At 48.2% G+C, this 12,247-nt stretch overlaps 1 protein-coding gene across 1 annotated transcript in view; it reads left to right on the top strand.

The window, feature by feature from the left end:
- Positions 1–8,440: 8,440 nt before the first annotated feature.
- BLOC1S6 (biogenesis of lysosomal organelles complex 1 subunit 6) overlaps positions 8,441–12,247 on the top strand; it is a 106,419-nt gene continuing 102,612 nt past the window's right edge. The window contains exon 1 of the mRNA XM_014847026.3: positions 8,441–9,364. Coding sequence (XP_014702512.1) covers positions 9,341–9,364 — 24 coding nt within the window. The 5' untranslated portion in view covers positions 8,441–9,340. The remainder of the gene's footprint in view (positions 9,365–12,247) is intronic.

Here is a 12,247-nt window from a genome sequence, read left to right as displayed (position 1 = left end):
TGTGGCCTCTGTGTCTGGTTCCTTTCACTTAGCATAATGTTTTCAAGATTCATCCATGTTATGCCTTCTATCATTATGTCATTCCTTTTTATGACTAATAGTCCATTGTATGGATGGACACATTTTATTTATCCATCGGTTGGTGGACATTTGGATTCTTCCCACTTTTGGGCTATTATGGATCATGCTGTCATGAACAGCCAGGTATAAGATTTAGTGCAGCCATATATTTTCAGTTCTCTTGGGTATATACCTAGGTTTATTAACTCTTTTAAATAAAGGTGATAGATGCTTTTTTCTTAATTTCTGTTTAAATATAATAAAAATTTAAGAGAAGGCCTAAATTCTCATCACCGTCAAGGCAATAAAAATAACTAGCTCTTGCTAGAGGCTCAGCAATTCTGAAAGGATTAAAGCAAGACTACTTCTGCCAACCTCTGCTGCTTCCTTGTGGCCTCAAGTTTCCTCAGATTGAAAATTTCTCATGTTTCATCTCAAGGAAGTACATGTACCAATTAGGAAGCACAATTTTATTTGCTTAAACTTCTAAAGTGCAATGTGATACCATTTAGGAAAATAAAACTAAACGGTCTTGTGATAGTTGGCCAATGAGGAGAGCAAACTGTAGAGTGTTTTATGAGGGGTGACCATGCCTTTCAACTTTAAAACACAAGCTTCATTGAAATGCGGTGGCTTTAAGGGTGAACGCGGCCATGGAAGGGAGCAGGCAGCAGGTTTGGGAGGGAGAAAGGCCAAGAGTCATATTGACATTTACATTTCAAAAGATTTATTGATTTCATTTTTGGTTGTGCTCTTAGCATTTTCCCCCAATGTCTTATTTCACAAATCTTCAAATATGCAGAGAAGTTGAAAAATTAGTACAAAGAACACTCAACGCTTTTTATAAATTAACATTTTGCCACCTTTGCTATATCTTTCTGTATATTATGCTCTTTTAAAACAGAGTCTTTGAAAATGAGTTGCAGATGTCGTAAAGCTTTTCATGCCTAAGAGGAAGGACATTCTAGCTGACTGTAATACAGTATCCTCCCTAAGAAAATTAACATTAGTACAATAGTATCACCTAACATACAATCCGTTTCTATTTTCTCTCCTTGTAATGTCCTTTATAGCTGTGGTTTTAGGTCCAGAATCCAATCCAAAGTCCACTTGTTGCCCTGAGTCCTCGATAAATATTGGGTCATGAGAACAACTCCAGAGGAGCTTGTTTCGAACTGCTGTCTCTACAGAATTTGATCTGGATAAGATTCTCTTTGATGTGGACTTTGACCTTTTTTAATGTGAGATATCATAATGACATTCTCGTATAATTTAAATATTTAAGAAGTTGTACGATTACTGAGCATTCATTATGTGGAGGGCATTGTGCTGGCCTCAAGGATCTGACGTAGGAAAGGGAGACACACTTATGAACAAATCAAAGCAATACAGTGACAATAAAGCCAGGATAGAAAGAAGCACATGGTACAAAGGAAAGTTTTCCCAAGAAGATGGATCCTGAAAGACTAATCAGTCTAGTTTCTTGAAAAACCAATAGTGAGAAGTCAGCAGGGCAATTGAAGTAGAGGTGCATATTGACCAAGGCATAAGGGGTCAAAACAACATACTTTCTGGAAACTTGGAGTAGTATAACACATGGAATTTAATATTGGACTATAAAGCAGGATAGGTGGAATACATAGGACCTTTTATGCTATTATCCTGCAGGTACAAAGGAACCAGAAAAGGGTTTTAAGTTGGGGAAAGAGAGAATACAGTTTACTTAATGGAGTATGGGCTATAGCAACGAGAGGTGGGGGGTGCGCATTGGAAGGGACTTTGGTTGGAGGCCAGAGACCAGCTGCTGCCAGTGGCCCAGGGTACAGACAGTAAGGCCGTAACCAACCAAGGCAGTGGTGGAGGGAATGAAAAAAAGAGGCTGCATTGGAGAGCGAATGACGAGAACACCTCAAGGCTCATTGGATGTAGCTGAGGGATATCCAAAATGACTCCAAATTTCTCACCTGAGAGTCGCTGGGTGCGTGGTGCCAAGACAGAAAATATAGGAGGAAAAAAATAGAATGTTCAAGGGAGGGGCAGATAAGGAAGAAAATGAGTTAGGCCTTGGAATCCTGTTGGGAGCCAGGGAGCTATCTATGTAAATTACTTCTGGAGAGCTGCAACGGGGCGTGAGCTGGAGACAGTTTGTGGGGTGGTAAAACCAAGGGCGTGGATGAGATTGCCTACTCGGGGCAGAGGGGAGAGGGCATGTAAAGTGACATGAAGACTGAACAGAGAGTGACATTGTCATGAAGGACATGGGCAGGGGAAGAGGGTCTGGTCCCTGATGGGGATGGGGAGAAATGGTTAGGGAAGGAGGAGGACCGGGAGATGCGTCCTGGAGCCTAGAGAGAGAGGAGAGCTCTTCCCTGTCAGGAGTTGTTCCCGTTGGCAATTAAACCAAAGCCTGGAGTCCTTTCAGCTTTATGGCCGTGAGCCTTACGCCAACATCTATAATTCTCTCACATGAGAAACAAGATGTGAAGGAAACTTTCTGAATAAAAAACTTAAAAACCTGTTCCATATCGCTAAAAACTGGAGTGAGGTCTAATTAAATACTCATTCGCCATCATTTTTTATTTTCTTGGGGAAATTCTCTCACATTTTAGTTGGGACTTTCTGGTAGAGAATGAAATTACATGCTCTGAAATCAGACCTCTCTGCCACTTAGTACCTGTGTCGCTTTGGACAAACCTCAGGTTCCTCATCTATAAAATTGGGTTAATTTGTACCTGCTTGGGTTAGTTGTGAAGATTATGTGAGATAATAAAGTAGTTAACGTGGTGTTTGGTACTAGTTATTCAATAAGTGTTCCCTTCTCTCTTTTTAAAAAATCATTATCGCTATAAAGTAGAACACTCTTAATGTGTTTAAAATTATATTCTTCCCTGAGTGGGAACATTGCCTGTTTGAAATTCACACATAGCTCTTCTGGTGATGGCTCCACCTTAGTTCACAACGCCCCAGTGATAAACCTTTGCTGGAGCACACCCATAGGTAAATGCACCCCACCTTGACGCCAACCTGTGTAGACACCTGGCCAAAGATAAGAGCCACTGCGTCTATGCCCACATAGAGGATCTCCCATCCAGAAAAGACATAGCAACAAAAATAGTTACATATATATACATGTTATACAATATATAAATATATCCTTAGAGACGAATCTCCATATTAATAATCACGATATTCACACAAGCACGTTACATATATTCTCACATTCAAAAGTGATGGTGTGCGGTTTGAATAGGAAGGAGGGTGAAATGAACGCATGTACCTAAGATAGCAGGAGGCGTTGGGATTCGTTTTTCTGGTAATTATCCCTTATAATGTGTTTTCCCCATGCTTAGAAAGCTGCCTCAAGCAATGATATAATTTCTCTCTAGAAACTAAGGCTTTTTGTTTTGTTTTGGTGGTGTGTTACTACACCATCTGCCTGTGTGCATGCATATACTTAGCTACAAAATGAAAATTAGAATAAAATTAAGGAAAACCCCAAATTTGATAACTCTCGCATACACTCGAAAACCAATTTGCTCATTCACCTACTATGACTTATAATATATGTATATATAATAAAATACTGCTTATTTGGAGAGAGGAAGTACTGTTTAAAAAATTAAACTCCACTTTTTTGTATTTATATCGAGTCATGTGTGTGATGTTTCCTTTACTTTGTCGTGTGTAATTGTGAAGTTGATGCTGCTCCGTGGTGTTGGTTAAGGCTGTACGGCCCCAGGCAGGTGAACCTGACTCATTTTATGTTATAATGCCTTTGCTTCTCTGAATTCTCCTTGTCAACGTGACTGAGAAATGAGTTCCTGCCACAAGGCAAATCTGATCTGTTGTTTGCTTGTTATTTTGGAGACAAGTTCATTGAGTCAACCACTAAACATTTCTCAAATTCTAATTGTTTTAGATTTTTTTGAAGTGGCACCATTTACTTTTAAAATTATTATAATTATTTTTAGATTGGCCCCTGAGCTATCTGTTAACCAATTTATTTTTCTTTCTTCTTCTCCCCAAAGCCCCCCAGTACATAGTTGTATATTTTAGTTGTGGGTCCTTCTGGTTGTGCTATGTGAGATGCCACCTCAACATGGCCTGATGAGCAGTGCCATGCCCGCGCCCAGGATCCAAACCTCTGAAACCCTGGGCTGCTGAAGCCGAGTGTGTGAACTTAACCACTTGGCCACGGGGCTGGCCCCTATTTTTTTTTTTTTAATTGAGGTATAGCTTAGATATAATAAAATGAACAGATCTTAATTGTTAGTTAGAAGCATTTTGATAATTACATGCACCCATGAAACCATCATTCAAAACAAGCTGCTGAACATTTCTATCACTCCAGAAAGTTCTCGTGTGGCATCACTTACTTTTAAAATTAAAAACCACTGAATTGGACACTTAAAAAAGAGGAGTTTTATGGTATGTCCCACATTTACTTGCTATCTTGCCTCAAGAGATAACAGAGGCTGGCATAATTATGCCATATGCAGTAATCCCTCCCTCCACCATATATTACGTTTGATTTGCTTTTTTCCCAAAAACCCAAAATTGGAAGTTGCTCAAGATTGTAAAAAACACACCAACAAGGGGCTGGCCCTGTGGCTGAGTGGTTAAGTTTGCGCGCTCCGCTGCAGGCAGCCCAGTGTTTCGTTGGTTCGAATCCTGGGCGCGGACATGGCACTGCTCATCGAACCACGCTGAGGCAGCATCCCACATGCCACAACTAGAAGGACCCACAACGAAGAATATACAACTATGTACTGGGGGGCTTTGGGGAGAAAAAGGAAAAAAATAAAATCTTAAAAAAAAAAAAAAACACACCAACAAGACCAATGGGGCCAGGGCTTGTGGTTCAGTCTGTCCCTGCCATGACAACAAATAGGCTCTCTGGGCTCTGGTATGGACGGATCTGGGTGCAGAGTCCAGACACTGGCTTTACCTGGTGTCTAAGTGATGCAAATATGACCACCCACAGAGGAAGGGCCCAGGCAGAGTTACCATAGCAACAAGCCTCTCCTCTCCAGGGCAAGGCTGTAACCAAGTGAGGCAGGAGGTCACAGTTGACTTCACAGCTGGATTAGTATATGCTTCACCAACTCCTCTGCCACTGATATATGTTAGGGCTCGCTCAGCAAGCAAGAAACCCTCAACGTCACCAAACCAAATCCTTCCAAACCACACTAGAAATCTGGCTAATTCTTTCAGTAGAAGAGTGGTTCTCAAACTTTAGCTGTATCTCAGAATCTCCTGGAAGACATGTTAAAATGTGGATTGCTGGGTCCCAAACTCACAATTTCCACTTCAGTAGTTCCAGGGTGGGACCCAAGTATTTGGGTTTCTAACAAGTTCCCAGATGAGGCTGCTGCTGCTCTGGGGACCACACTTTGAGAGCCACTGTGCTGAAGCTCTCTGCTCCTTACAACATTTGGTGATTAGCGGGGAACTCCCCCCCCAGCCAATGAGATTCTCAGCTGGTCCTCAGCCATCAGTGGAACTCTTGCTATCTGGAGAGCAGGGTCAAGCCAGGCGTGAAAGACTCAAGGGTGGGAATGCCTCTCCTGGCCAGGCTGCCCTGACTGCCTGTCAGTCACACACATCCCGGCACCCTGACCAGAGGAGCATGGATTTATCAGGTGTGTGGGTAGGTGCATACACCTTAGAGAACATCTTCATTTCTCTGTAGAGATGACATTATTGACCGCCTGTGTCAGGACAAATGGCAGTGGTTCTGCCAGTGACTATCAAACCTTACATTAATTCAGCTTCACAGTTGACACAGTGGGCCAGGAGCAAGTAGACAGGTCAGCACCCAACTCCAGGCTCTGCCAGTCAAGACCTGGGGGCCGTGGGCAAGTTTCCTAACTTCTCAGAACCTTGCTTTGCTGAGGGAGATTCATCTCAGGGGGTAAACCGAGGGAAGTTAATGTTTAGAAGCGTTTCACTGAGATATTTCATTCCTGCATCATTTTCTCACTGCTCTTCTTCCCTCTAACTTTAAGCCAGAACATTCTTGCCTCAGGGTGAGGACTGAAATGCAAGAACGGTCCTACGCCAAGTACAGTTGGTGGACCGGCAGCCTCAGCACCAACTGGAAGTGATGCAAATTCTGGGGCCACACCAAGACCTACTGGGTCTGAATCTCTGGGGGAGGCCCAGGATTCTGTGCTTTAACACATAACCTCTTCAGGTTGTCATGCATGGCTAAAGTTTGAGAAGCTCTGGTCCAGAACAAAGAAGTTTCAATGTAGAGGCTCTAAAATCTATAGCTGAGCCCGTAGCCTGAAAGCCAGACTGCACGTGTTTGCAGTATGTTGGGAGAGAAAGGGTTTTTCTTTGGAGGACAAAGCTTGGGAAACTGAGCACAGCGTTTCTGTTCTCAGCCGTGGAGGCGGGTAGAACCCGTGATGATGTAGTAGCCATCTCTACATCCAAAAGGAAAAACAGTTTGAGCAGCGGGAAGGAGAGAGTGATGAGGATTTTAGGCTGGTTAATTTTAAAACTGCAGATGAGAAACAGGCTCTGAGGAGTGGAATTTGCTTGCCCTTTGTTGAGAAACGTTTACATTTGTAAGGGAAACCTCCATCTGTAAAGATGCCTCCCTCTCTGCGCCAGGAAGAAGGCAGGATGGCCTTATCTCTGGAAGCTCTTAATGGGGAAGGCAAGAACTTAAGTTGGTTACTGTCTGGCAACCTCATGTAACTGATTTAGGGTGGTGGCTTCTGGCCTTTACTTAATCCGATTTGATTCTTATCTAAAAGTTGTGGGACCACCCAATGGCCAGACCCCACCTGCACTGATACCATTTTAACTTTTTTACATGTTCTTTCCGTTGTCTTGTAAAGAGATGGCTCACATACCCATGCCTTAAATTTAGCCTTACTCTCCACCCATGTTGGCAGCAGTAGCGGGGGCAGCAGCACCTCCTCCTGCCCGTGGGTCCTGTCCCCACACAGCAGCTCTGACTGCCCATACATCCTGTCCCCATGCTGGCAGCAGCAGCTCCCCGTGCCAGCAGCAGTAGCGGGGGCAGCAGTAGCGGCTCCTCCTGCCCGTGGGCCCTGTCCCCACGCAGCAGCCTGACTGCCCATGGGTCCTGTCCCCATGCTATTCCACACTATTCTCTAAATAAAAGAGCACTACTGCCAGATCTTGAGAGTCCAAGAAATCTTTCTTTCGACTCCTCGGCTCACCGACCCCGCATCAGGAGGATCAGAAGGGGATGAGATTAGAGCGTAGAGGACCTGCAGTGTTGTCAGTCCCCTTCTCAACGACCCCACGAGGCCTTGGCTTGAAAAGGTTTATGAGGTCAGCCTGTCTCTCTCAGGAGCTGCAAGTGAGACAGACAAGAGTTAGAGTGAGAGGCACACACCTGAGGAGAACAGTCAGGGCTGAGAGGCCATCTAGGGGCACTTGCACCCCAAGTTATTGAGAGAGTAGAGATGGAAAGAAGCCAGTCAGGAGAGAGAAAGGAGAACTGAGCAGAAAGCCACACAGAAGCCGAGGGGAGGAGACAGCACGTGTCCAGAGCCGGGAGGATTATTGTTGTGAACAAAGAGCCCTGGAAATGGATGAGGGTGGCTCAGGGACAAAGCATCAGAAAGGACAGTCATCATCCACCCCCTGGTCGTTGATAGACACTTTGGTCTGTGTGCCTCATCTGGCTGGTCCAAGGGTCCCTCCTCTAGGCCTGCGCTTGACCTCGCCCTGATCTGACCCTGGAGAAGATTCCGTCTGGGGTCGTCTCCTGCAGACCTTGGGCTCCAGAGGAAATGGCAGTGGCGAGGACATCCCCTCGGGGCCCCATGGCCAACAACGAGGCCTAGGAGGTGGCTGGGCTGCAATGCCCTGTGGTGTTGGGCAATCTGGGTGTGTCCCCAGGGCTCCTGAAGAATTGGCTCATCCCCTCCCTCGCTCACCACTTCCTGGAAACAACCTCAGACACTCATGATGAGGTCAGTTTCAGTTTAAGCTGCTTTGCATAAAAAGGCAAAAATTCTCTTTCTTCTTGACTGGACAACCTGCACCTAAAAGCTCGGGTGTGGATTGAGGACTGGGCACTCAGGGGATGCAGGGTTTCCTCTTGCTCTGCAGGACCTCGGGGGAAAACCACTCAAGCAGCCACCATGTGCCAGGCTCCTTGCTGAGCAAACTCTGGCACATGGGCCATCATGGATGGGTTGGTGGGTGGATTGACCTGCAAAGATTTTCCTCAAAGAAGACTTCCCTGCCCCCAGACAGGCCCTCTGCCTACACTTCCATAGTCCGGTGGCCCTTTCTCTTAGCAACCTTATCACAGCTGTCATCTTTTTTTTTTTTTTTTTAAATGTTTTCTTTTTTTTTTTTAAGATTTTATTTTTTCCTTTTTCTCCCCAAAGCCCCCCGGTACATAGTTGTGTATTCTTCGTTGTGGGTTCTTCTAGTTGTGGCATGTGGGACGCTGCCTCAGCGTGGTCTGATGAGCAGTGCCATGTCCGCGCCCAGGATTCGAACTAACGAAACACTGGGCCGCCTGCTGCGGAGTGCGCGAACTTAACCACTCGGCCACGGGACCAGCCCCTCACAGCTGTCATCTTATGTGCATTTGGGAAATTAGTTAATTCCTTCCCCCTCTAAACTGGAGCTCCACAAGGAGCTATTTTTTGCTTGCCACTGGAGCACTAGCAGCGGGCATGTGCCTGGCAAATCGCAGGCACTCATCACATATATTTGTGAATCAATGGAATCCTTGAAATTCAGTATTCCACAGATCAATTATGGCACAAGTCTTTGCAAAAAGATTCGTCACTGGGTTTAATCATTCAGAAAACATTTAAGTACATTAAGTACACATGCCATGTACTGTGCTAGGTAATATGGGGAGGGGCTTATACAAAGATAACGAAACCAGGGTCTCTGCCCTGAAAAATATGTACAGGCTGGGGGTGAGCCCCACCCTCCACTGTGGCCGCTGTGGGGTCTTACCCATTGTCCTGCCTGTGAAGAAAGCTGTTCCCCACATGGTCACTATGGGGTGAAGCCACAGGGCACGTCCTAGTCCCTAAGATTAGAAGAACAGACGTGGCCACCCTAAGTGATGGCCCTGCGTGGTCACACGGTCCGTGAATCATCTAGTCTTAGGACTTGAGAGGCAGGAAGTTTTGTCATTGGGAGATCCAGGGTGAACAAGTCCGTTTACCCTGCAACTGCAGACACGAACCCAGCTCTGCTGACTGAGGGACCGTGTGATCCGGGAGAAGCCCCAAGCTCTCTGCCTCTGGAAACCTGAGAAGGGATGGCACCTGACTCAAGGGCTGTGGTAAGGATTCAATGAAATGATGCTCATAACACCTCTGTGAGGAACAGGGCGCTTGGGGCACCCAGCTCATGATGGCAGTATTCTGTGTACCCCGCATATGTATGTCATGCTGCCAACCTCTGTGCCACTGGACCCTGGGCTCCCTGGGCTCCTGAGAGGGCTCTGGGGCAAGGTCATGCTCCCCAGTGGGCAAGGGAGCTGAGGTCACCATCTGGTTTCAATATTTGTCCCTGAGTCACAGCCTGGGCCCAAGAGGGGGAAACCCAGCCTTGCTGACTGCATCCACCCAACCGGGCTCCCCAGCTCTGGGGATTCTCGCCGATCCTTGGAGCCTGCAAGTGTGTGGCGTCCAGCGTCTGCCAAGGGCAGCAGTCAGCTGGTGGAGCCAGGACCCTCCTCCCGCTCTGCTGCCTCTGCCCGACAGAGCCTGCCTCCTGGGGTCTGAGGGGTGTGTGGTCTCTTCCCACCCGGCTGTGTCAGCCCACCAGCTGCCCACCTGGAGGCCTCTCATCCACTGTCTTCACTGCGACCCACAGATCTTGGCTCCTTCATACTGAAAGCTGGGTGGCATCCTGGAGAACCCACGCCTCCTTGCGTGGAAACCATGGAATTTCCCCAGGAAGATGTCTTTGGCAACTTTTAGGCCACAGGAAGCTCACAGCTGGTGAGACACTGAGAAAATGCGAGGGAGGAAGTGCCAGCCCTGCCCACACAATCTGAGGCCCCTCCCAAGGGGATAGGAAAGCTCCACATCTCCCCAGACAGGACCTTGAAACAACCAGGGAGCGTCCCGGCTGCAGGTGGGTCACACCTTACACACTTGACACTGGGCTCCCCCATTTAGAGCCGGGGGCCTCAGCCCCGGCTGCACACGAGAGCCCCCAGTGCCTAGGCTGCACCATGTGGATGTCTGGGGTGGGACCAGTGGGCATCAGCACTTCTGGAAGCTCTCCAGGTGTTTGCAGTGTGCAGACAAGGTTGAGGGCCACTAACTAAGACAATAAAATACTTATGCCAGATCTTTCTGTCTGAGCATGTGGGGTGTGGGGGCAGCCTGGGTTCAAATCCTGCCTCCACTACTACTTACTAGTTGAGCCATCGCAAAGTCTCTCCACTTCCGAAAGGCTCAGTCTCCTCGTATGTAAAGTGGGAAGAATAATAAAGCGCCTACCTTGTAGGGCCGATTAGATATGATAATCTGCTCCTAACAGCAGTGGCCAGTCAGTGCTAGCCATTTTCTGATAACTCATACTCTCTCCGGCTTGTCTCTACCTCCCCCGCAGACTCCCGTGTCCACTCCAGCTTTGAGCTCCCAGTACTTCGTCTATACGGTGCTTTTCACACAGCAACCCTCCACAAGTATTTGTTGAATAAAGGCATTGGAAGGAATCCATGTGTAACAGTAAACCTTGCTTCCTGATTTAGCTCTGGGATAAATCCGGGGCCCACATATTGACATTGTTTAGCAATTTATTCCTTTATGGAGTGTCTACGACGTGCTGGGCTCTAAGAATGTGAAGATAAAGACACTGTTGCTGTCAGCTGAGGGTCTAGTGGGGACACAGATTCATGACCTTGTATTTTCTTGATTGTGGCACAGAGGCTGCGCAAATGCCAGGGAGGAGCCAGGAGGGAAGGAAGCATCTGCACGGAGGATGGGAGACGACCTTTGAGCTGGGTCTTAACCAGGAGGGGCTCGCCGTGAGGAGAAGCAGGGACGGCATTTGAGACAGATCTCTCTAACTACGAAGCCAGAGAGGCACAGGGGTGTGGTGCCGTCTGAGGCCGGGGTGACAGGATGGGAAAGAGCGTGGGCTCTGGAGTGGCGGGAGATGACGCGGGACAGGCCGGTTGTGTGGATGCGAGAGGCTGGGGCTTTAAGCTGTCAGGCAGGGAGCGCCCAGTCCTGTTTGTGAGGCAGGAAGGTAAACAGCACACACCTGTGCGTGGTTTCCTTCTCGAAGGCCTGCCTGGCAGCCACTCCTCACCCAGGTGGGTCCTGACGTGGAGGCAGTGTGCTGTCCCTTCGCCTGGTCCCTGCCTGGAAGAGGCCTGTCAGGTTGGGTCAAGCTTTGCCCCCACCTCTGGGTCAGAAGGGCAGATGAATGAGAGTGGGTGTGGAGGAGGGTATAGGTGGGGGTGGTGTGATTCCTGGAGTTTCCTTTGTTGGGGGTGTGGCTTTGGGGTTCAAATCAGCTGGAAAAGTTGGGGCAGGCAACCCAAAACAGGCTTGGCAGACGGGGCTCCGGGCTGATGGAGACTCAGGAGACTGCCCTTTCTGTTTGTTTGAAAGCGCAGCTCTGCCCGTACCTACGGCCAGGCTGTGCTACCTTGGGCACTTAATTCCCTCTCAGGACCTCGGTCTCATCAACTGTAAAATGAAGGGAGTGGACCAGGCGATCCTCCAACTCTCTGATTCCAAGGAAGGACGGAGCAGCGTGGGATTTTGTGGATAAGTTGCTGAGGGTGGGGACTCCCAGATAGAACAAAACCTCTTCCAGAGGGGACAGGAGGCTTTGCAGAGTGGGTGGGTGACAAGGCTGCCTCCCCACCCAGCTGCTGCTGCTCCTAGACCTGCTTCAGCCACAAGGCCCGGGCAGGTGCGTGGGCTTGGGGAGTTCGGGGAGCAGCGTCCCTCCCCAGACCCGGCAGAGAGGAGCCCAGATGCTCAGCAAAGCTGCCCTAAGATGCAGCTCGTGTCCGGCTGCTTCAGCCCCCTTGGGGGGTTCCCCTCCTTTCCCAGCTGCCCTCTCCCCAGCAAGGTGTAGCCCACAGGAGCTGAGTCCAGGGACAGGGTGGTGGGTGACAGCGGGAGGTCAGCCAGGGCTCTGGGCCGAGAGCCGGGAGGCAAGATGGCAGCCCCAGCAAAGAGGGCAGCGCAGC

Source organism: Equus asinus, chromosome 2 (assembly GCF_041296235.1).
Source record: "Equus asinus isolate D_3611 breed Donkey chromosome 2, EquAss-T2T_v2, whole genome shotgun sequence".
NCBI classification, from domain to species: domain Eukaryota; kingdom Metazoa; phylum Chordata; class Mammalia; order Perissodactyla; family Equidae; genus Equus; species Equus asinus.
This window is presented reverse-complemented; position numbering and strand designations above follow the sequence as displayed.